Source organism: Metopolophium dirhodum, chromosome 6 (assembly GCF_019925205.1).
Source record: "Metopolophium dirhodum isolate CAU chromosome 6, ASM1992520v1, whole genome shotgun sequence".
In the NCBI taxonomy this organism is placed as follows: domain Eukaryota; kingdom Metazoa; phylum Arthropoda; class Insecta; order Hemiptera; family Aphididae; genus Metopolophium; species Metopolophium dirhodum.
Window position 1 is genome coordinate 4,463,697 of NC_083565.1, and position 26,402 is coordinate 4,490,098.

A 26,402-nucleotide genomic window follows, 5' to 3' on the forward strand; every position below is an offset into this window, starting at 1 on the left:
TTTAGGTATGATCATTATAATATGCGTCATCACAGGTGCTGATCAATATTCATCGATCAAAATAACGAAAACGAAAAATTCAATCGTTGAAAATAAAAACAGAATAAATTGTACGCGTGTGCTACCGTACTCTCCCCGACCTGATAACCAACACAATTTACCTAATAGATTCAAAACCGCTGCATATTGCTGCGTGTCCTTTTATCTGTCGATATTGTATTACTCGATAATACTTTAAAAATTAAACGGTATCAAATACGTCATATATAGGTGGTACCGAGGGGGTTTAGAGTGTACCCTCTGAACGTAAAAAAGGATTATTACCTTTTTACCAGAAATAGGAACTTAAATGATCTAAGTTTTATCTAACATTATTTATTTCGATTTGTAGTGCACAATTTATAGTCAATAAAAAGTTGTTCTTCGAATGATAATCTATAATAGTTGATATCAGTTTCAGTCATTATCTAACATGAATTGCAGATACTATACAGCCATATTACCAATATTACCACTATCTGCAGAGCTATATATATACTATATAGGTATTAGGTATACAAATATTGATGTTCATCAGTTATTTTTAAACTTTTAAAAGATGGTCCATGTCCTATGAGTTACCATGTTATATTAAAAGTTATAATTATTACAAGTTTAAAGTTTTGAAAATGCATGACTTTTTATTACGTTTTCTTATAGACATATTTTGCTTTTCTTTCGTCTGATAATGCGGATCGGGAATATAGGGAATCTTTTAAAAACGTTTGCACCTCCTGCAGGACCAGAGGACTATAGTATATTATATTGCACCACCGTAAATCTATCTTTTAAATCTATCTTCACCTATTCCACATCGCCGTTCGTGAGTACCTACCTACCTACGTTACCTGAACGCATTACACAATACGACGCGATAATTCGGACTTATCGCGTCCGCCGACGGTATAATATAAAATATATAATATATATTATATTATTATAATATTATATAGACGTGCCGAGTGTGTGATGCGCGCGCGCGTTTCTTTTCGAAATCGATATCGGACGGTGGCGGTGGCACACAAACACGCCGAGCGCGACATCCGCAGCGAGGTAAAAAAAGTTTTAAAAAATAATAATAATAATAAATAAAACGACGGGTCGACGGTGGCGAGAGGAGAGAAAACACAACACACAACCGACTGTACGACGGTCTCCCCCCCCCCCCCCCCGTCCCACCATCACGACCATCGTAGCCGCTCAACCCTCCCCGCCGCATCGCTGAGGATGATCGTAGGGGCGGGCGGGTATGGATGAACGGGTGGTCTGAGTGGGTGGTGGGGAACCTGGGTACGCGCGCGCCGAGCGGCGCGGCGGTCACGTAACCGACGCAAATCAATCGAGAGATCGGCGCGGAGATTGGCGCGGAGGGGAGGACTCGGCGAGCTGTGCGCGCGTCCGGATTGGTCGGCTGCGTCTCTGTACCCGGTGCCCCGCGTGCAACCTGTCCCGCGACGCGACGGCCGCCGCCGCCGCAGTGCTGCTGCTGTGTCCGTCGACCGCAGTGGAGTTTGCTCCGAACGGACCGTGACCATCGCGCCTGCGTCCACACGTACCACATACGCACACGCGCACCAGTTGTCTCGCGCGCAGAAGATATCCGTCACCTCTTCGACGACGACACACGTTCGCCACGTACGATCGACGACGGGCCCGCTCGCATCCGCCGTCGCCCATGAAGATACGTGACGCCACCCGAGAGATCCACCACCTCGCACCACAGGTAAAAACAAAAACATAATAATTTATAAATGGGTAATTAATTAAATCGTCGGGGACGGGTCGTCAAAATCATTCGATACTTTTATAAATATTTTTCGGTGCCAATATCGTTATCGTTTTCCACGAGGGGCTCTACAGACGTCGTCGGATCGTGATTCAATGATTAATATTATTTACTATGGTATTTAGGATCGGAGGCAGGCAGGTAGCATGTGTACCTGGAAGAGCCCGAGCTCGAGTGCGTTTAAAAATATACATATTTCCTAATTCCCGTCACCCGATATTGAGTTATTACGGTCGGCGTCGATAATAATATTATTCTCTGATTCGATCAGACTATTTTCGTACTCTCTTTCGGTTAGAGATGTAAATATTATCTCTCCGGTGTGTTTACGACGTGCACACGTCCTTATCGGCGGTGTACCCGTGTTCGATTAAATGCGAATCTGTAATCTGCAGCCGCAACCGACCGAATTTCTCTGGAAACCGCGAGTCGTACACGATCTGTCCAGTCGGCACCGGACGGTTTAGTGGAGACGTCTTGTAGCGATGCTAGACAATATTATTAGGCTCTTCGAGTACGACACGACCGACGACGCTATTTTATTTTGTTATCCGATGATAATAAGAATAACATATAATATTATTTTTCTTAGCCGACTAAAATATTAAATTCTATACGGTCTAAGTAGTAATAATAATAATATTGCCAATACGTCGTCGTCGTCGACGCGATATTTGCTTTCAAAGCTATGTCACACCTGCTCTATCATAATATTGTGTTACACTAATCTACGAACGGCGGCGACGACCAGGCGGCATAGCGTCGGTTAATAATACCAATATATACCTTGCGGCGCGGGTTATCTGCCTGCAGTACGTGAGATTTAAGTGCACATAATTGTATATATAATAATATTATGATATAACGCGTACACCCGACCATTGCCTTAGCAGTATCTGTGTCTGTGTCGAGACAATTGCTCGCAGACTCGGGGTCTCTCGGTTGTGCCGCGGACGGTTAGATAGGACGTGGTGTGTGGAGGTAGGTAGGTAGGAAGGTAGTATTATAATATAGGTGTAGGTACCGTGCGTGTATTTCTTTTCCGGGGTCAGAGCGGTGAATTTGAATGACAATAAAATTGTAATAAAATAATAATAATAATAAAAATATACGGGACGACCCCTTTTTTGGGGCCCGAGGGGGAGCGCGCGCGCGAGCCTGTCTCCGAAAACTGGATAGCGTGTGCTCGGTGATCCCGGCGCGAAAACCGGATATGCGCGCCATCCAGGGAGACGAGCGTACGCGACGTTGTTGCACTGGCTTGAAATCAGTCTAAAATTTTACCATTTCCCCAGGAGCTTGTACGACGGCGGCGGTCTTGCGAGTTTTTCCGGGTTTTTCGGCTTCCCCGACGGTAAAATACGACTCGTCTTCCGTCTGACGATCGATATTGTCGTTATCGAATACTCCCCGCGTAAAAAGTAAATACCTCCAATGGCTGCGGGTGCTTTGGCAGTCTTCTCTGTACACATAAATCCAATTACGCAGGTACCAATCCGATAACAGCGCGTGTGGGTAAAAAACATTTTAGTCGGGCTACAACATTATTACTATTATTATTGTTGTGGCGTATAGAATGGTTAAAACAACAATATATTAGCCGTGTGCGGGAGAGCAGAAATGATCATTGACGTTATCTAAGTTTCGATGTCGTTAGATGGGGGATATTATTATGCTTTGTTTTCTCCTCGGAGATCTAATAATGGGAATCATTATTATTAGTATCATCATCGATCCACCGCCGTCTAATAATACGGGCACGGAAAGTACGCGTCGTCGACGAATCTCTCTGGGTGCGCCGCCACCGCCGCCGCCGCCGATCACATGTCTCTGCCGAGTAGCAGATAAAACGTCGATTAAAATATTAACGAATACCTCTACGCGGCGCGGCGGAGGTGGGAGAGGAAGACTTATTTGTCACGTTAGATATTAGTATTATTTATACAGACGGATATTATACTACAGCAACTATATACAATAATACGGTAATTGATATTATACTACAGACGAGCGAACACCGACGAGATAGAGACGACGCGCCACTTCAGCGCCGATCCGTCCCGTGTAGGCAGGCAAACGCGTGTGGGTATTTATCGGGAGCGCTGTCGTTTGTGTGACACAATATTTAAAAATAAAAACAAATAACGCATCGGAAGCGACCGACGGCAACAGTGTGGAAATCGTGTGGTATACAGAGCGCGCGGAATCCGTTCGGCGGCGGTCCATCTCGCAGCGACCTATCTACTACAACAGTATAATAATAATATGATGAGACCACCGGTGGCGGATTTTTCGAGGACGTTCGCGGACTGGGTCCCTCGTAATTATTATTTTCCAAACATATCAAAAGCAGAGAACGGAAAACGATTCGATCCAATAATAATTCTGGAATGATGTGGTTATCGGGTGCAGTGTGCATCGACTGTCGTGCTAATAAGTAATAATAATAAATTATATCTACATCCCAAACGCGTAGGTTACTCGCATATTAACTATCTATAATGTAATATCACGAGTAGGTATAGATTCTATACCTACTCGTGTATTAATTACCTTTTTTTTTTAATGTATTCCTGAACAATTGTAGATATTTCAAATAACAGATATAATTTACTAGGAGAAACACTACAACCGAGTAGTGTTTATAAATATATTTTTATTCATGTTTAAATATGCATTTCGAAAAAATTTCTATTTAAATATGACTATTTCGGTCAGCTATCTTGTTAAGATCTCGATGTCGAAGTTTATAAATTATAGACTGGTAACACATGATTCGTTATAATTCAATTAAAATCAAGGTAGTTCAACTCAGAATATTTATCAAGACACGAAAATGTCGCCCTACCCCTTAATTATTTCATCGGGCCATCATCCTTAACCCGTTCAGATATCTAATCAGGCGTAAATTATTGTAATTTAGCGTGGTGATTTCTCGGCGGTGCTTTGAAAACTATTCGAAATACTTTTTATTGGCAGGTACTTCAATGTTGAAAATCAACCGAAAATTGGGTTTTTTTAACCGATACAATATTATACATCTATTGATTTTTTTCGTCTTTATTTTTTGTTCCACGTCTAATAATCGATTGCCTGCAACGGCGGCGGCGGGCGCCGGGAAACGAAATGTATGTATATAGGTACCGGCAAAAGGGCGCAGCTTTATTATTCTTTGTCGCGTTTTTTTTCTTTTTATTTATCTCCTAAACAAACGTCACGGTCGCAATATAGTATTAGCTAAAGATAACGAGAGCACACACACATACGTAAATACTGTGCGTGGCGTGTGCGTGTGTATATGTGTGTCTGAAGTTCCTAAAAGTGATCGCAGAAAATTATCCGCCTTATCTTTCGATAATAATAATAATAATAATAATAATAATATGTCTTGAGAATACTTCGAATCTTCTCTACTCTAAAAACACAATAATTCGTCGTCGTCGTTAATCTTGTCTCTTCGGCGTTCGATATCGGTCGGTCGTCATGCGTTATTGTAACGCTGCCGCCGTGCACTTTCTGCTACGATATTGTTACCATGTTATTGTACAACGTTATTGCTCAAAACGGATATCTACCGGCTGTGCACAAGGTTAGTTCCAAAACTGTTTATACGGTTATTTGCACTACACCCAGACTAGGTTTTAAGAGGAGCCAGGGCCGCCCTGGGTGCCGTCATTTTTTAAAAACGCCATTACTCATTTTATTATTGTACAATTATTTTTAATACCTTAATAATAATATAATAATAATCACTTTAAAGACTACTTTCGGTTGGTTATTAATTGTATATACATAATAATTTATTTCATTTTCATTGTAGTGCCCATAATTATTATAATACTTATTGTACAATATTGTCATGTTAATTATTAGTATAACTTAAATTTTAGAAAACGTATTTTATTAGGCCTCTTTAATCCGTGCTTGAATCTATATTATGCTCCTCGACGATGTCGTATGATGTGTTGCACATCCATATTATGTGTGTAACCGGGTTTTACCTGCGTCAGCGGATACGCGTTCGATTTATATTTTTCGTCGAGTCTTGTTTAACGTTTTTTTCACCATAATATATTATGCATTATGATGATATTGTTGTCCCGACGACGATGTTATAGTATTGTGTTCGTCCCAGTGTTTTGAAACAACGAAAGAATCGGCCGACACGAGATCGGGAAAAAACATTATTATTATTATTTAAAATTTGCTCGTCGCGTTCTTCTCGGCCGCAGTCGCTGTTGCCGTCGGATATTTTATTTACTAGTCTCTCACTCACGAATACCGCTCGCCGGAAACGCTCTCGAACAAAAAAAAAAACCTAGTGACAAACCAACAAACAAACTCGGCAAATGAAAAAAAAATATTCCGTCCGCCGGGACGCGTTTTTCTGCATAATAAATATTCAATATTGCATCATAATATTGTTGCCGTTATCACCGATATAAACCCACCACCACGACCGGTGGCGTCTGATAAGAAATCGGGAAGAATTAAAAAACTCGTACATAGTAACGTTGTGCCTGTAACGTGGCGTTTAATCTGTATATCGAACGATGATGAAACACATTATACGACGAAAGAGGCTCTCCACGAGTCACAGAGATAAACGTCGATACGCATTTACGATGTGTCTCGAGTGATCCTTCGAGACCTCATAACAACAGTCTTGTTCTGCATATCAAAATACATTACATTATTACACTCTCTCGTAAATATATATCATTATCATTATTTATTCGTTTCTTCTCTCCCTCTATCTTACACTCCGTGGCCCCTCGCGAGGCACGGCGTGCACCCTTTTCGCGCCGTGATCCGCGGGGCGCATTCGATAATCCCTAATTTCCATATTCCTTTTCATTTCAATTTTATTACATCGTTTGTCAAAGGTCATCGAGGCAACGTGAAAAAACTGGTCATCCCGCTTTCCGAGTGCGTCCTTTTTTTGTTTAACTCGCGTACCTATAATATAGACGCGGAAGCTATACACTTACCTTACACTTACCTATATGACTATACTCTTAACCCTTTGGCGCAAAACCGTTACAGCGCGCACCTTGTAGTCGTTACGCGCGGCGATGCCCCCCCGCCCCAAAACGACCCGTTTGTGGATCGCAGTGCCCGTAAATCGTCGGAAACATTTCCGGCGTTGAAAAAAAAAACAACAAACAAACAACCAAACAAAAACGAAACGAGAAATCGTCCGACCGAAATGCATATTATCCCGAGATCGCCGCGGCGACATATATATAGACATCCAATAATATTGTTAACCGCATATATATACGACGACCGAGCATAGCTAACCACCAAAATATATATTTTAGACCTACGTGTGATGTTTCGAACTGTCCAGGTCGTCCCGCCGTTTTCTCAGATCCGATCGTATTATTTTCGCTTCCGACCATGCGACTTCCTATATGCATATGAAATATGAAAAAAAATCGACAATACGTCAAGCCCCGTCCGGTCTCGATCGCCACCACCCGTCCCACCGGGGTGACCCTCGGAAAACGGACGCGCCGCGCATGAGGATATATACGTGTAGGCAGGCACACTTGTGAGGATGCGCGTATCCGGCAAAGAGGAAACGGCGAGAAAACCGTACAAGTGCTCCGTTTTTACATATACACACGAGCACCACGGTAGTTGTTATTACATTCTATATATAGGTTTACACCGTGTGATTATCGTACACTCGGGTGACGTCGTCGGTGTAATGCACATAGGTGTGTGCAACGGACGTAATAATGGTATATACATGTAGGTAGGCAGGTATAGGTTAGGTACCTATACCATGTATAACGCGCGTGGACCAAGTCTCTCTCCGTCGACGCATCGTTGCACTTATGTATATAATATATATATATATGTGTGTGTGAGTGCAGGGAGCTCGGGAAGAATATTATATTAAAGAAGACGCGCTCACACACACATACACACAGGATGTGGTCCGGTCCGACGTTTATTTTTTTTTCATTCTTTTCCTGTAGTCGTCCTCCGCCTCCTTCTCCTCTTCCGCTCGCCGCCGCCGCCGCCGTCCCCCTTTCATCCGCGGACAGATAAAACCCCACCCCGCCGCCGCCACCTCACTCGCCGCTCTGCTCCGCTGCTGCCGCCGCCGCCGTCGTACCCGGTCCAGAAGCCGAAAACCGGATACTTTTCATTACGAACACGTATATAGACAATGGAACGAAGACCCCATCTCGCCGATACGCGTTTGTCGTTCTGATGACTCCTCTCTTCCCTCTTTTGTCTTAAATAACGCGCGAGAGAGACCCGACGCAAATATAATATATAATATAAATAAACGAAACAATATAATGTATAATGATTTTTTTTTTCGGTTATACCTATGCTATATGCGCGTGTGACGACGACGACAAATAATAATATACACGTCCGTTAAAAATAACGCGACCGACTACCGCCTAGAGAAGAATAAAACAATATTCGTATAGCATATAAAATAATATTACCTAGGTGAATATTATCTGTGTGCGTGTGTGAGTGCGTGCATAATTTTCCCAACGGGTGCGCGGGAATACTCTTAGGATGCCGGCGAATTATATATTATGGTAACCTTTTATTAAATTTTCAAGCTACCTATTTGACTGAGCGTACATTTTTTTGGATTGTTATTTATAAAAAAAAAAAACTCTAAAATTCACGATCAAAATATTTGTTTAACCTATACATATGAAGTGCTATAATATAAAATATATTTGGCGAACATTTCAAGCAGGTTGATAGGTATATCAGATGCTATTTGTTTTTGAATGAAAACAAAATAACAAAATCAATTTTCTTGAAAACTGGTTGCGCGTGAAAATGTTCGTTTTTCCCGATCATTTAGAGAAGTACTGGGAATTTTTCACTTTCGATTATCTCCTCAAAGTCTATCTATATAAAAGATTTATTTTTCTACCGGAAAAAAATATCAATATTGATGAAGATCGAAGTATTTTTACCGTTCAAAAAGCGACAAAAAACGTAATCCTCTATTCGTTGTATTTCCAATACCGCTCCGATCCGCATCTAAAACAATACTCAACCCATTCGTACAATATAAAATAAAATATTATATTATATTATCCGTGTGTGTGCGTTTATAATTTTCCCAACCGTTGCGCGAAAATTCTTTTCCGACGACGGCGACGAACGGCGCGAGGCGTGTTTCGTAATAATAATAATAATAATATCGTGTCGTGCCCGCGCCCATGACGCTGCCGCGCCACAACTATTCGCTCTATACGAAATTATTTACACGGTGCATTCCCGCCGAAGGGTTTTTTCTGTCGGGGATGAACGGCGTACACGACGATCGCGTAAATCAAGATTGTATAGAAATAATATAATAATGACAAACAACAACAACAAACGACAATAATACGGCGACGAGAGTGAATGGGCGAGCGCAGGCGGCGGCGCCTCGGTGTGGCGGCGGGTCAATTACACGCGTCGATAAAACGTCGTAGCCGACGCCGGAGAAGCGACGTGCCGTCGTCGTCGTCGTCGTCTGCCTCAGGAGATCCCGGTACAGCACCGCCGCGACGGCGACGGAACTGGTTCGGCTTCGTCGTCCTGGCGGCGATCGATCGAACGATCTACAGATCGGGGATCGTCTTTATTATACCATTTAAGGCATTTTTACGTGTAATGCGTGTAATGCGTATACACCACACACACGCGTATACCATTACACGATTTATATATGACGTCATCACACCCCGATCGTCGCGAGAGACACCGATTTTCGACTTACCGTGGGCGGGTGTGGTGTCTGACCATAGATTATTGTTTTTATATTTTCGTACGTCGTTGCGGTCGTCCTAAAAATATGGAGTTTTTTTTTTTAATTTAATACTTTATAGTTTTCCCTGGCTTGTATCCGGTTGCATAAAAATTTATCAAATTAATGGTTCCCAATTTCCATACTAAAACGTATAATGGACCAATCCAGAGGGCCACTAAATCATATAGGGACTAACAGCTCACTATTTGTTCATACGATTTTCAGCAAGATTAATTGTTCACAGAACCCGGCATTAGCTAGTCAACTAAATCTAATCTTAGATTGTAACCATTCACAATATAAATACATTTCTTAACATTTTATGAATAAAATATATCAAGATAGATAGTTAGATATTCCGTGCTGCTAACAAATTTTATTTGGTCGATGAAGTTGCTTGAAGCATATTAATATAATGTTTGCTTGGAATTTATAGTGATAACTTGAAGTCAGTGTGAAAAGTGCTTCGTGTTCAGAGTTCATTTGAAATTATTACGAATAATTTTTTATTGGAACACTCGAATTGTATATTTTATATATGTGTCCTGCACTCCTTCCGAGTGCTAACTGCTATAATAATAAGTAATAACCCGAAATGAGCACTGCATAACCTAACCTAACCTAACCTTTAGCTTAGAGAGGTTTGCCGATTTATTGTACTGACAAAAAAAAAACAAATTAAAAACAAATTGATTGAGAAATCAAAATCTAACTATCATTAATGATATTATATAGGTATATGGAATCATCAGACAAACTTACAAGGAGGACAATACAAACAATTTAAATTGTCCGAAACTATTAATTGTGTTTTCCCTAAAAAGTTAATTTATTTTCGAAATAATAATGACTAATGAGTGTTCAACTTTGAATCAATTTGAATGGTAAGAAATCTATGTTAGGTTTCGCAAATTTTTTTCGCACCGGGCCGTTGCGTAATGGTCGTGCATTCGGATTGTTTGGTCGTATATAGGGGGGAGAGGGTTTATGACCACAAAACGATGGGATTCTTTCGGGAACTCACATTTGCGCTTCATCGTATCGTTTACATCTGTGACGTTATTCTGTATCCGTTCTCTGCACAATAAACACGAGTTCGTTATTGTAGATTAAACGTGGAGATTTATTTTCAGATAAAATAATACCTATCGCGGAATTACAGCTATTGTACTCGCTGTAATCACTGATAATAATAATTATCGCTCGTGACCTCGTCGGCGGGGGAAAGATGATATTAAAAAAAAAAATAATTTTCTTCCGTAACATTTATAATAATAATATTATCTCGGTTATAGAGCGCAGTTATACGTGTTCAGCCATCGATATAAATTGCCGGCCGAAAAATTGCGAACACGTATATAATAAATATTATATCAGTGGAAATTTTTTAAAAAAAAAACCCTACCTATTATCTCCGTATTTTATTTACTATATTAGGTGTATCAAATTGGTAAATTTTTTTTTTCTCGACCTCGTGTCATATTCATATATTATATCATGCCACAACATGTCAACATGAAAATATATCTACCGCATCTATATACCTCTATCCAACACTATAATACCTATAGTGTATATTATTATGCGTGCACACTGGTTTACGACATTAACTCGCGGAATCAAAAACGGTTTTGCAATCGTTCCGCAACTTGTGTATGATAATGATATTATTACCAGGTATATAATACTATTATATATATATATATAAAAATGTTGTATTAAATTTTTTTGATTTTTCGTGTACAACACACGCGGAGCTATTGTTTGTCATTATTATTATTTCTTCTGTTTAGAGGTTAAACTCCAGAAACTCTTCCATTGTACATTTTGTACCTATATCTACGCGCGGGAAAACTCTGCCGCGGCATTATACATATTATACGACTCGCGCAATATTGTATATAATAATAATATACCGCTGACTCGACGTGTCATATTGTATTATTAAACGCTGTAATCTATAATGTACGATTTATTGGTTTTTGAGTGCGTGGAACTACGTCATTTTAAAATTTTTTTTTATACGGCGACGGCGACGACGACGACGACGACACTCCATCCGCGCGAACGCGTGTCGTAATATCGTATATGATATAGTGTTTTTTGAGAGAAAAAAAAATAGGTAAAAAATACACAAACTATTATATTATACCTATACATCTATTATTATTTACACAAGCCGTGTCAAAAGAAACAAGCCGTCGCGTTGTTTGCGCGGGGTCGCCGCCGCTGCCGTCGGAGTTTCGGATCGCACCGTCGCGGCGAACACCAAAAAAAAATTATTACAAAAATTAAACGGGGGAAAAAAAAAAACAAACGGAAAAAAGGTGTTTGCAGTGCGTGTACCATTATCATCTTTAGGCGTGTGCGCCTATAATGTGCATATATAATATATATGTACCTATGCACTACGTATGTAGGCTACGGTGGTACAATATACAGGTATATTATGTGATAGGAGTAGTGGGTGGTTATCCAGGTGACTGTGCAGCTGTACGCGGGACAGCAGCAGCAGCAGCACGTGCCCCGCAGATCATTGCTCTGAAAAACAGCTGCGTTCGTCTATATACCTGCAGCAGTCAGTACCTATAGGTACCTATATAATATTATAATAACGCGCGCGAGCGTACGTACATATTATTATTATTATTATTATTATCGCTATACCGCTGCAGCCGACGTGTAATTATGATTATGATTATTATTATTATTATTAATAATAATATTATGCGCGTCGGTAAAACGAAAAATAAAAACTATACCAGCGACCGCGTAACGAATAATAATATAAAATTATAACGTATACAATGTCGTTATGTGTATAGTTTGGTACTTGCACGCGTTTTTTTTTTTTTTTTAATTCGTTCGATATAATAAATAATAATATTAATATAATATGCGACACCGCGCGGGAGGCTGACGACTGCAGCGGGCTTGTGATGGCCGTCTGGGCCTCACCGAAGTCCGTTCGACGTGTCCTCGCTACGGTGCAACGTGCGCGGAAATATTACTGTGTGATGCGATCACGCTACAATATTATAATAATATCATATTATTGTAAAATATCCTTTCGCGCATGATGAATTTCACTGCTCGAAAAATGTACCTACATAAAAATGTTTGTCTTGCACAAAAACATGATATTATATCCGAAGACATTTTTTTCCAAACTATATAATAGGAAACCCAAAATAAAACCTATTCGTCAATATATTATTATATGTGCGTTTCGATGTATTGATGCGCATATTTTAACTATTGCGCGAATAAACCCTAACCTTGCAATATTTTATACACATTTTGACACCTTAGGTACATTAGGTGGAATATTTTATATTTCAAGACTTTTCTATTGTATTATATTTTAAGGGGGCGGAATAAAAGACGCCCGTCTCTTATAGCTTTTCTATAATAACCGACGTGATGTCTAAAATGTTGAACTGATAAAATTAATATTCAAAACGTGGTAGGTACCTGTATTAAAACATATACTATAAATATTCTTCACGCCGTAAACCCAATTAGCGTGATCATATAAAGTATACAACACGTAATAAATATAAAAATCACAAGTGCGACACGCGTAGTTCGGCTCTTCGCTGTGTAAAACACACGAGTGATAAAAGTTAAGTAGATCATTCGATATCGATCGCTCGCACAGTTGTTGAGAGTATTCAGATACCTATAATAATATTACAAATAAATACTCTGCGCGGTCGGATCGGACAGAATATAAAAATATTATAATGTCGCATAATGTGCATTTTCCTGTGCGTCTTTAATCTTAATGACAACAGAAATTACTCATAACGCACATATACTATTATTTTATACTACAACATAATATGTTGTAGTATAAAATAATAACGAATACCGTCGGAAAAAAAATACGAACTGTATAAACAATAATATATCGCGCGAAACGTATATACGCATAGAGAGAAAAAAACATAATAATAATATTAAGCCCGACAATAATTATTTACGTTTGACCGTGTGTATAACGCCATATAATAAACGATGAGGAGCGTAACATATTATAATATTATTATGATATCATTGATATCATATTTATGTGTATACAATTTTTTTCCATCTCTATATTTTTCGCCTAGACCGAAATCGTCGAGCCAACAGTTTTTTAATTCCATTCAAATGCGCGCGACGAAGTCGGTAAACAGAACAAAAAAAAAACCGTTTTTACGCTCTCCGGCCGACGACGATTTAACAGCAATTAGACGTATTTTCAAATCGTCCCGCGAGGTGTTCATCCTCGCGAGTCGTCGTCATATTATGCTGCGTATACGGTCATGCATATTAACCATATAATATTTTAAGTACACCGCGTGTACTCTCGATTTCCAATAATTATCGCGATTCACGTCGAAAAATCGAAAGAAAAAAACTGTTTACGACGGTGCGTTTTTCTATCTCTCGGCGTTTATGTTTTTTTTTTTTTTCCGTCGTCACCGATAATTTTATAATATTATAATACGTCTTTTTAATCGTTTAGCGGTCGGAGCTGTTCCGTCTCGTGTTCCATGTTGCACATTATTAATTTGATATTATTATAATCATAATATTTTTAGTATACGACTACGCTATTCGCGTATCTGCAGTAATATAATCGTTTTTGATGGAGATCGGTCGTCTGGCGCGCGCCATCGTAATAATATTGTACGTTATACCAACTACTTAGGCACTTACCTATATTATATACACATATATAGTAAATATGCACACTAAACGAATGCGTGCGGTTGCACCACGTTTATCAGGGATATAATATCGTTTCCTTGTACGATAATAATAATAATAGTATATAATAGTATATAATTTTTCACCGGAGACGAAAAATAAACACCGAAGACCAAAAATCTCCGTCCGAAGGTCACGGACACGCGCTTGTGTTTGACTGTGCTGTATATAATATTATTATTACTATTATTTTTATTATTACATGTACAATACGATATCGGTTATTCGTGTATATTATATTATATATGTATAGTGCGTGACGATTTGTCTTTCTAAAATATTGACAAAATTATTATAATACATGGAGTATATTATACGCTGTTTGCAGCTCTTGGATCGACATTGAAAACGAAAAATATTACTTTTCTGACGCGCTCAACCGAAGACGTTCCAAGACGGCGAGAAAACAACAATTGACTTAAACAACATTTTAATTTTGCCACGACAAAATCTAACTAACCCAACTGATATTTTATATTATATGTGTATAATACATAATATTATACTAATATAGTGTATAATAATATAATTAAAATTTAATATTATTATGGAATTTAACACGTCTTGGAAATTTGTTCGATCGTTTTGTCGGTGTTTAAATTTTTCTAAAATGTTTTGTAAAAAGGTCATAAAGTATATTATATATTACGTAGTATCAAATTGTCCGCTAATAATTATATGATTGATCTCAGCGTGTTGCAGAGCAGCCAAAAAAACAAATTTTCATAAACGAGGGGTATAGGAAAAACGGAAATAAAATATATTTTCATGATCCCTATGATCTTATATATAATGCAACTAACAATATAGGTAGGTACTAAAGTAGGCTAATATAGCTCTAGATAATGAAGTCTTCATATTTAAATAAATAAAAAAGAATATAGCGATGTACCTACCACATCATCATCATTTAATGCAATATGATAAAGGGACCACGTCGATTGGTCTAGCATTTTTCGATTGGTTGTACAAAACGATACAAATAATCATATCGGATATTCATCTGGTACCTACTTAATGTTTTGCGCTTATTAACCGATGACGTACTAAACAATTTATAATATATTATTTACATATAAACCAATCTCGTCAGTTGGAATTACAACCGGACGTTTTGGGACAGGTCGACCGCGCTCGAGTCCGTAAACATAATAATAATAATAATAATAATAATAATGGTTATAATAATAATGTGTACCTGTATAGTTTAGAAGATGGTCCGCGGGTGAGAAGAACACGCACAGGTTATTTTTTTATTTTGTGACGAGGGGCTGGGGAGGTGGGTGGGCAAGACGTAATCGCCACCGGACGATCTTGAGAAAAACGACTGGTCTTCTTCGCCCCACCGCGCTCGCTTTTACGTATTGCTGCTCTCGCTAGAGGGCGGGCGGCAGCGGGCGGCTTATAATTATTATTACCGTGTCCTCCATGACTGCTCGTAAGTACGGGAGTGCGTGTGTGTACGTACAAAAGACCTTTATTATACGTCGCGTGTGTGTGTGTGTGTGTGCGTTTTGTTTCCCATCAATGACCAGCATCCGTCGCCATCTTTGATCATACACACACACACACGCACACGCACACAGAGGAGACTATAATATAATGTAGGAGTAGTATACCTTGGGAAAAATCCCGGCCGCGCGCATACGCAATTATCGTGCCCAGGCCAGCTCGCGAGTACAAACACAATAATATTATATTATTTCATACATACGAACGACGTCGTCTACATGCGTGCTCGCCTTGTACGGTTCACCGGTCCTGTAACCACACACACACACACACACACATGAGGTTCTGTGAGATTATTATTATTATACGAGCATGTATTTTGTTGTTTTCCTTCCTATATGTATTATATACTTGCGCGTATGTGTGTGTGTGTGTTACGATATTATTGTACGGACGCGACTTAGCGCGGAACGCGATAATAATAATTACTCGTTCATCTTTGAAAATATTATAATTTTACGCTAAAACATTGTGCCCGGAAGACCTAGAGAAACGTCGAATACACAATTATAATATACGTGTATATGTGTAATGCGCATGTGCGGCTGTGCGCGATCCCACGAAAAACATGCAACACTATGACTACACCAATTTTCTTATCCATAATATTTGGAGAGGTTTTTTTTTTTAAAAGTATTTATACTAAAACAGAACTCAAACGTTATTCGCTAAGCTAAACTTAAAATGCTTTCATTTCTAACCACAAACTTTGTGTTCAACACCTGATATTCTAATTTCTAATTAAAAATCCACAGTTTCAGTAAAGCATGCTGCTTCCGATATAATTATACAAAAAATTAGCTATTGTTATTCGTTATTAAAAAACAATAGGTAGTTGTATTATAATATATTTAAAACCACTGACGAAAAATGGTTAAAAAATGATATTTTCTTGTAAAGATGTAGCAATATTGTTATTTAAAACAAAAAAATTAACTATGAAAATTAACGTGTGCACCTATAGTTAAGTGGATCGTCATGTATGCATACAATTTTATGCAAAATGAAAAGTGTTTTAACGATTTAACGCCGCAATGATGATAACAATATGTCAATATTATTACGTTACGCGCGCGTTGGCTTATTAGCGCCGCCGATCGGCTTTCGGCCGCCACACCGCTATTCAATAATAACAATAACAAATGTGAAGCTGTCGTTAAATTATTGTTGTGTTCCATAAACACACGCCGTATCTATGGGGGTGACTACATCCCCCTCGACGACGCCGCCGAAAAGGGCGCCGCGGACACGTAACAACAATAATGTTTGTGTGTACACACACCCTCACCCGTTTTTTACGTGACTTACCTGCGGGGGTCATAAAATAGAATGAAAAACCGACCACGATTCGATTTACCTCCGCAGCAGCAGGCCGAATAATATATAATACTTTTATATAATTGGATCCAAAGCTACGGTTCGTGATTATTATTATTAATATCATAGCTAGTATACATTATATACCCCGACCGACAGTCATCGGCCAAACAGATTTTTTCAACACCTCGTATACTAACCCATATTGTTTATCATTAAAAAATAATAATAGCGTGCGTTAATAACAAAAGTCTGATTTACGATTATTAACCCTTTAAGTACAGATAATTAATTTTTCGTCGAATGCACGATACCCAACAACAGAACTAGGTACGAAAAACGCATTTCGAATATTGCAGTAAAACAGTGTTTAGATCCGCCATCGTTATACGCGTGACAGTTTACATTTATCCACAAAAAAATATTTTCCAATCGACTTAAAAGGATAATAGGTACGCGAATTTATTAAAACATTAAATTGACGTAACCAAAGCCGGTTTTTCGTGGGCGGTAATCAACCATATGATGGGCATATGGTTATAACACCGCTGCCGGTTGATTAAATTAATTGAAATGTATATGCGTGTCTTTTTATTAAAGAGCGTTTAATATAATATAATGAAGGTAACGACGACAACACAATCGGACAGCAGGCAGCAGCGTCCGTCCCTCGGGGAGATATGAAATTCCAAACCGGACTCGTGGCGGCACGGCGGCCGTCGCATCCCCCGACGACGCGTGGTGTTATTATATTATTATTATTATTATATTGTTATATTGGCGGGGCGCTCGTGCGCTGGTTTAGGCGCCGCCAGTGCATTATTGTTATTAAAAGATTATTGTTGTTCGATTTGTGCTGGGGGAGGAGGATGCAGCCCTCGCGACGGCGGACCCCTGCCGGTGTGTCAAAGGCCAACGACGTCAACACACACCCGCCCGACGTGTTGGCAGCTATATAATATACTATATAATATTTTATTTGCTTCGATTCCTTCCCCCCCATGTAGATACTTTAATATACATCGCATGGTCCCGGGTCCATAATCATAACGTCATTGTGTCGATCGTTATGATAATATATTATTATTATTATTATATATTACAATATGGTCGATAACAACTGCAGCGCGCGGTGTACATTATTATTATTATTATGTGTAATAACCGCACCGGCCGGCCGCGGTTTATTCACTCAACGTGTGTGTGTCTCTCGTCGGCGAGGTGCGTGAGCGATGGACTTAACTCTCGCGATGTTGTCACGACTATCGATCGGCGAGAATACCTATCCAGTTGTACCTACATAGTAGAATATTATAGCAATAGAACGGAATATTTAAGCTTCCGTTTTTTGTTTTGCCCACATGCAAACACCTGCTGGCGGTTATTTCGTATGCCTTCTCTTTTGTGTGTATATGTATGTAGATCATATATATGTAATGTACATATGGATGTGTGTGTGTGTGTGTGTGTGCGTAATTTCGTATACAATATTATAATAATAATCGCACCTTGCCGTCGCGCACACACGCCACGCGTATCATACATTTTTTTAATATACGACGAAGAATGAACTCTAACGGGTCGACCTTTCTTCTCCCGCGCGCACACACACACACACACACACACACATACACACACACAGCGAGTAGGTAGGTACGCCGTGGTGTTGTTTGTGTGTACATCACCAGGGCGGTTGAACTTTTGTTACTATATATAAACGCTCGTTGCCATGCTGACCGAATGTATCGCCCGAACGGCCCGCGTCGATGTTCTCTTCCTCCTCTTCTTATCCACGTATTTAATGTATACATATAACTCATTCTCTTGTCAAATCGATTCATACAACCGCTGCTGGTCACCGCCCCCCCCCCCCACCCCCGCCCGCCGGCGTTTGACTTCTCGTCTCGGCTTTCAAAAAAAAAAAATGTTTCCATCATCATTCCACGACTCGTCCACTGTCATAATATCGAATTATTTGCATCTGTTTCAGGTCTGAAATGTCATCGGAAATGTTGCGCGTAGACAATCTGCGACAAAGGTTGTTCTGTAATTCCGTGTTGGACACGAAAAGGGAAAGCCGGTGTCCCGTGTGCAACGCCATGTTCTCGACCACTTACAGTATGCGTCTGCACTTGCAGACTGTCCACATGGACTTAAAACCACAAAATCTGACCGCCAAAACGTTTTACCGCGAGTTCAATAACAACAATAGCATAAATAACAACAACAATAACAGCAGTAATAACAACAACAACAGCGCGGCATTCGCCGCAAAGTCACCAGCGAAAACGATGTCGTTCAACAACAGCCCGGAACTCGCGCACGTCACACCCGTCAAGTCTTCGTACAACGGTGACTCGACGTGCAGCACGGACTTTAGCGATGGATATCCGTCGGACAAGGATTCGTATTTTGGCGGCTCGCCCAAGGACGAAATTCCTCTGTCCGTGGTGGGTGGCGGTTTTATGTCACACTCGCCGGCCAACAAGAGGAGCAGCAACGGTCACATGAAGGCCAAGCGCACGTACGCGTGCAGGCTGTGCTCGACCGTATTCGGCAACCTGCGAGCGCTTAAGGGCCACAACTCGTCCAGCCACAACAAGTCCACCAACGGCATGTACGCGTGCAATATATGTGAGTTCGCCAGCACTGAAAAGGCGTCGCTGAACCACCACATGAAAGGCCACACGGGCGAGACGCCATACGTGTGCAAAAAGTGCTCGTACGCGTTCACCACAAAGGCCAACTGCGAACGGCACCTGCGCACTATACACAAGGCATCCAACGCCGAGGTAAAGGCGTCGATACTCTTCAAGAACGAGGATAAACCGGCTGGGTCGGCGCAGTCGACCAACGACGAGGCAACCGCTGACAAGAGCGAAGAACTGTACCATCACCTGCGTTTGCAGCATCACAACCAAACGACGACGGACTATTCCCAGTACGAATCGTCCGGCCAAAAGAGCTCGGAGGACGACGAGGACGAGTACGACGAGCCGCTGGACCTGAGCATGAAGCGTTTTAAACAGGACTTGGACTGCGAACCGCAAGATTTGTCCATCAACGGCAAGAGGTCGTCGTCGTCGTCGTCGTCCGCTGCCGCAGTTGCTGCCGGTGATCACACGGACGAGGAGGACGTCAAACCGACCGAAACGATGGCGTTCCGTGAGCAATTCGTGCCACACGCCCCGCCCGGCTTCATGGACCTGTCGTTACCCACACCTTTGCACGCGTATTTCCTCAACGAGCACCGCATGTTCTTCAACGGAATGTACCCGGCCGCGGAACGCATGCTACCCATACCACTCACCGTCGACATGATACGAGCAATGCGGCAGATGAACGAACCAGTGGTAGTCCCAGCTCAAGAGCTGGCAGACCCCATCGTTCCACCAAAGCCAGAGACGCCCGAGCCCGCGGTCGTGCCGCCTCCGCCACCAGCACCACTGTCCGTGGATGTTGCGCAAAAACCAAAAGACAGCAATGGGTTGCGGTTGGTGATGAAAAACGGTATTCTAGTGCCCAAACAGAGACGGTTTAGGACGGACAGGCCACATGTCTGCGAGACGTGCAAACGGGCGTTCACGTTGAAGTCAAACCGCGACCGGCACGTTAAAAACCAACATCCGACCGATTGGCACAAGAAACCCCGGTCGTTGTCGTCCAAGTCAGAACCGCAGTTCTCGACCGTCAAACAAGAACAGCAGGACACGTCGCCAATTTCGGATCAAGTGAAAATGGCCTTGTCGCTGAAATGCCGGCCGTCAGAACAGCTGCTGCGGACCGAAGACGAAGTGGATGAGGATGAAGAAGATGACGACGTAGTGGAAGAGGAGGACAAACTCGTCATAGTAGAAGATGGCGTAGAGCACAACAAGCCCGCTGGAGTCAAGGAAAAGTGCACTGAGGTCAAAGAGGAGTCCGCCGATCTGGTCAGTGTGTCCAGATTGCTGGACAACGCTTCACACCAGACATTTCCGCAGTTCACCAGATCTGACGAGGACCACAACGAGGTGACCAGCAGTGAAGAAGAGCACAGTGAGGCTGCCAGCTATTCCGAAAACGACGGTTCTAGGTAAGTTAATAGTCAAACGTGTAGGAAAAAACGTGAAGAGACCTCCGATGCGTACATATTATAATTATAATATGACGTGTGCAGTGATGGTTTTAAATAATATTAACAATTTGTTTTCTGATTTTTTTCCGACAGTATCAATGCCGTCAACAACAACATCGATATAAATTTTAACACGGACAAGGACGAGAACCGGGAAAAGCGGAAGAAGGTCAGTGCGTACGCGGCCGCGCCCAACAGAGTGCTGTGCCCGTTCTGTTACCTGTCGTTCCCGTGGACTTCATCACTGAAACGCCACATCCGCACACACACGGGTGAAAAGCCGTACCAGTGCAAACACTGTCCGCTGTCGTTTTCGACCAAGTCAAATCGCGACCGGCACATCCTGCGCCTGCACTGCACGCCGCCCAGCAAGTCAGCCGCGTCGTCCGACAACGAGACGACCGCCGCGGCGCCGACCGACGCTAAGAACGCGTACAAGTGCACGTCGTGCCCGAACGTGACGTTTTCCAAGCGCAAGAACCTGATCAGCCACATAAATCGGGTGCACTTCGACAAGAACGGCGGCGGCGGCGGTGGCGCCGCGGGAGAGGATGACGAACGAGGCGGTGACGGAACCGAGGATGACGGTGGCGAGTCGGAACGTGACTTCTCGATGGCCATGTTCAACGGATGGTGCGGCAACAACGCGGCCCCGGCGACCACCACGGCCAACACCACCACACAGTCAGCCGCCGCCGCCTCCACCATCACCCCGTCCAACACGGTCACCGGATCCGAACCGTGTTTCAAGTGTCATCTGTGCGATAGCAGCTACCTGGACAGACAGGGCGCTCTGGATCACATCCGGATCGACCACGCCGAGTGTTACGAGATACTGGTATCGCAGGGGGCCATGGACAACGACCATGACTCGTCGGCCGTCAAACAAGACGACGTGGAAAACAGAAAGGTTGGTTGCACTTCGTACTATCGAATTATGTTAATTTTTATGTTATTTTACATTTAGGTACACTATAGTGATTTCAATTTAAAAATTACGAAACGAAACCAACATGCATGTTTGTTTCTATCTGGGCTTATAATTCTAGCTCAGTCGTTTCCATCGTTATTGTTGACCATTTTTTTTCTGTTTCGTAATAATCCTATTATTGTACATATTTATTTTTTTTACGATTCTAAAAAAATGAAGTTATTAAAATAGTTTAAAAAAGTACTTAATACAAAAAAAAAAATGAAATCGATATCTGTTTATTTAGAATCGGAATTCCGCGAAATGATGTATGTATTTATATGCGATATTACATTATATACTGTCCATAAATAATAATAATGTATAATTTATTTTTCAAAACAAATAATTACATACAAATTATGATACAATGATATATGTAATAAATAATAATAGTTTAACATGTTTGCAACTCCCCATTAAGCATAATGCTTAAGTGTAAATAAATTATCATTATTATCGTGAATAGAAAAAAAATGTTTTCAATAAATCCGATCCCTAATTAGTAATAATATAATATTTATATACAGATTGATCTTTTAATGTTTTTGATATAATTTTTTGTGTTTTTGAATAAAAATGACACTTTATTTTTACGACAGGAGTAGTTACATCGACAATTGTTTACTACTCCACTTGACTAGACTTCAAATGATGAATATTAATCATAAAAACTATTTTTCGATGAGGCCTTATTTAAAAAAATTTATCCCGCTTCAGATTTGAAAATCAATATAATTTCTTTCCTCCATAATATTATATACACGCATTTGCTGTAACTGGGCCTACAAATATTTTTTCGTTTCTCAGGTCCTTTGCGCGTTCTGCCTGCACCGTTTCTACTCGGCCGAGGACCTGCGCCGTCACATGCGCACCCACACCAAGGAACAGCCGTTCGCGTGCCTGTCGTGCAAGCGTCGGTTCACGCTCAAGCACAGCATGGTCCGGCACATAGCCAAAAAGCACGGCGGCTGTCAAGACCAGCAGTACGGAGGCGGCGCTGGAGGCGGTAGCGACCACGAACGGAGGTCCGCCAGTCCTCCGAGCACCCCTCCGCCGACGGGACCGATCACCGGTTACGAGGACTGCTGCGGCAACCGGACGGACACGGGCCTGATCGGCACGCTGCTCGGCATCCGAGACAGCACGGTCATCGACCAGGTGTTGCAGACGAAGTCGCCCGAAGACGCGGCCAAAATGTTGGGAATCAAAAGCAGCAGCGACTAAAGACCGACACCCGCGCACAGGCCGTGACCGGGTTCGACCCACTTGTATGATAATTTTGTCAATAATTTTACACACATATTATTATTATTATTATTATTATTGTACCCTATACATAGAGAGAGAGAGAGAGAGCGTGTCGTCGGCAGACGACGCTTATAATATTATAGTGTTAAGTATATATTATTATTATTATTATGTTATTTTAAATTATATTATAAGAAAATACGCGTTTTGCCGTATATTATTATACTTCAATCGTGTTATTGGCTGACCGTTGTTGCCTTATTAAATTTTAGTCGATATTATTGTAGAGATTGGCCGCCGAGCGTCTACAATAATATCATTATTATTATTAATTGTATTCTAAGAAAGTAAATTGTATTTTTAAACTGTTTATCACTGAAACAGTTACGGATCCGTTGTGTATCGTTAGCGTAGTTGTAGTATTGTAGGTAAGTTTTGTAGTAAAATATTATAGTTGTTAGTATCGTCGGTGGTGTAATTGACGAGACGGAGTCGGTATCGAAAAATAAGAAACTGCGTCAGCATTTCTATTTTTCGATACCGACTCGGTCTCCAAAGTCGTTTTTGACGTCTCCTGCAAATTTAATCTCTCCCCCCTCCCAAGGGGAAACGACCTTGTCGACCGCTGCTGAGGTCGTCTGTGTCAACGATATAAAAAATTTATAATATTGATTTTTTTTTTGTTATACCATCATGTTTCGTGTACGACAACTACCACCGCGGTATCGGTAATTTCACTTTTTTTTACGATTACTTATTTGTTTTTCTTTCGTTTTGCGTGTTCCTCTTTCGGTACGCGCGCCCGCGAACGTCTCGAGTTCGCGTTTTCTCGCTCGACACTGGACGACGAGTAAACGTGCACTCGACGGTTCGCGGATTCAAAGGTTTTTTTTCGTTCCGCATAAGCTCTTCGTCTCTTACGGAAATTCCCGCAACGGCCGAAAATATTATTCGGCAGAAAAATCTTTCGACTCGCGTCCGTACTCTCTCGCCGTATATTAATGCAATTTCCACCGAGTCGGCTCCGACGTCGATCGCCGGATTGACGCGCAACCAAACGTACACGCGCGCTCGTCGGTTTCCCGAGAGCCTGGTCGACGGACGACTGCGTACAAGGGAGGAGCGTCTATGTCCCGGAGAATTAAATCTGAATTAATAACGTAACCTGTACATACACCCCCAAATTAAATACTATTGGTTTGCTTAGTCTTAAGAGTGTTACTCACTACCTATAACGATGTTTTTTGACACACCACATACGGGACCGCGAGCGGTTTCGTTGTTTTTGAAATTCGCAAGTCTGCGTGACTGCACTAACATAATATATATATATATTACTATAATACTTCTGTAAAACGAAATCATAAAATATAAAATAATATACCATCAATAATAATATTATTATTACTACACATAAACGGGGTTGTTATCCTATAGCTGACATTAATGTATATGATTTATTGAATTATAGACTTCTAGAAATGTTTAATTATGGATTAGTAATATTAGATTTTATCGATATACATATGCATTTATATGTGTGTGAGTGTGTGAGTGTATGCCATGTACTATATATTATTATTAAGCACTGTTTTATTCATTATTATATTTATTATTATTATTATTATTATTCGTCAATTTTGGGCTGCACTATTATTATTAATTGTGCGTTAAAAGAAAAAAAAATGAAAAAAAATATTAATAATTTTAAAGAAAATATCTAGTCGAGCGAGAGGTGTATTTTAATGAAATAATCTAGTATAATAATAGTGTAAAAAATGTATGTACTGAGCCCTCGACGTTTTTGGCCATAATAATATCTAATATCGTATCGATAACAGACGTGGTTAGATAATATAGTTTTTTAGTCGTGTAAGGCACATCCCTTTTCTTCCTCTCTGTACATTCCTCTTTGTTCCAAATCCATCATGATATTATTATAAAGGTTTATAATTTTTTAACCAACAATTATTATTTACTTATAGATAGATTTTTTTCCAGACTGTAAACATTTTTTTTATCTCATTATTTTTTTATGTATATACCTACATAATATATTTATAATATAACGTGTGTAAGTTGGCATATTTTATCATTTTTTTTTTTCGTGGTTATTATTTTATGCAAGTGATACTAGTCGTTATATATATTGGTTAAAGTTTGTCCCATTATTATTATTATTATTATTATTATATACCATTATTAAACAGTCGCCAACATTATTTTATTTATATAGACTAAACGCGAATGTATACCTTAATTATAATTTCTTATGTATAGTAATATAGACAGTGCTAAAGCAATATTAATCATTACCTATATTTAAATTAATTTATTATAATATTTATCTCGTAGTTCTATTGTGTGTTTGAACTCCGATTAAAATAATAATAAGCAAAAAAGCAATAATTTAAAAAGAAATCGTATATTATGATATTGTATTTATTATTAATTTATAAAAGTTTGTTTTTGAAAAGTAAAATAAACTTCAGTGTGAGTGAATTTCATTGTGTTGTTTTTCATCATTTAATCCCCTGAAAGTATAATATCATTACGTAATATATTGGATGAACCGTTTTCCCATCCTTTCCACAAACGTATATGCGCATAATTATTGTTATTATATTATACAACTATTGTCATTTATATGCGCATTATTATTCTCACTGTGTAATGTCACGTCGTGTTGTTCACACATTCGGATGGTTCGGCGAGGTATAAGTATGGTAACTGGTCAGTAAGTGGTGTTGACGTGTTGTAGAAAATATTGTACAGACACAGTGTCACGGTGCGGGCAAAAAAAAATTCCAAGAACAACACTATACCGTCAACTACTGTATCATCTACACCAGATAAACGA

General features: G+C 40.3%; 1 protein-coding gene across 2 annotated transcripts; it reads left to right on the forward strand.

Moving 5' to 3' along the window:
- Positions 1-1,506: 1,506 nt before the first annotated feature.
- LOC132946491 (ras-responsive element-binding protein 1-like) lies at positions 1,507-26,032 on the forward strand. Of its 2 annotated transcripts, none has more exons than XM_061016512.1 (4): positions 1,507-1,762; positions 19,195-21,279; positions 21,415-22,231; positions 23,102-26,032. In XM_061016512.1, exons 2-4 carry the CDS (start codon positions 19,202-19,204, stop codon positions 23,516-23,518), a joined length of 3,312 nt encoding a protein of 1,103 aa, XP_060872495.1. In that variant the 5' UTR covers positions 1,507-1,762; positions 19,195-19,201; the 3' UTR covers positions 23,519-26,032. The 2 variants fall into 2 exon arrangements, with proteins under 2 accessions (XP_060872495.1, XP_060872496.1); XM_061016513.1 differs by lacking the exon at positions 1,507-1,762 and adding an exon at positions 5,257-5,414.
- Positions 26,033-26,402: the final 370 nt, after the last annotated feature.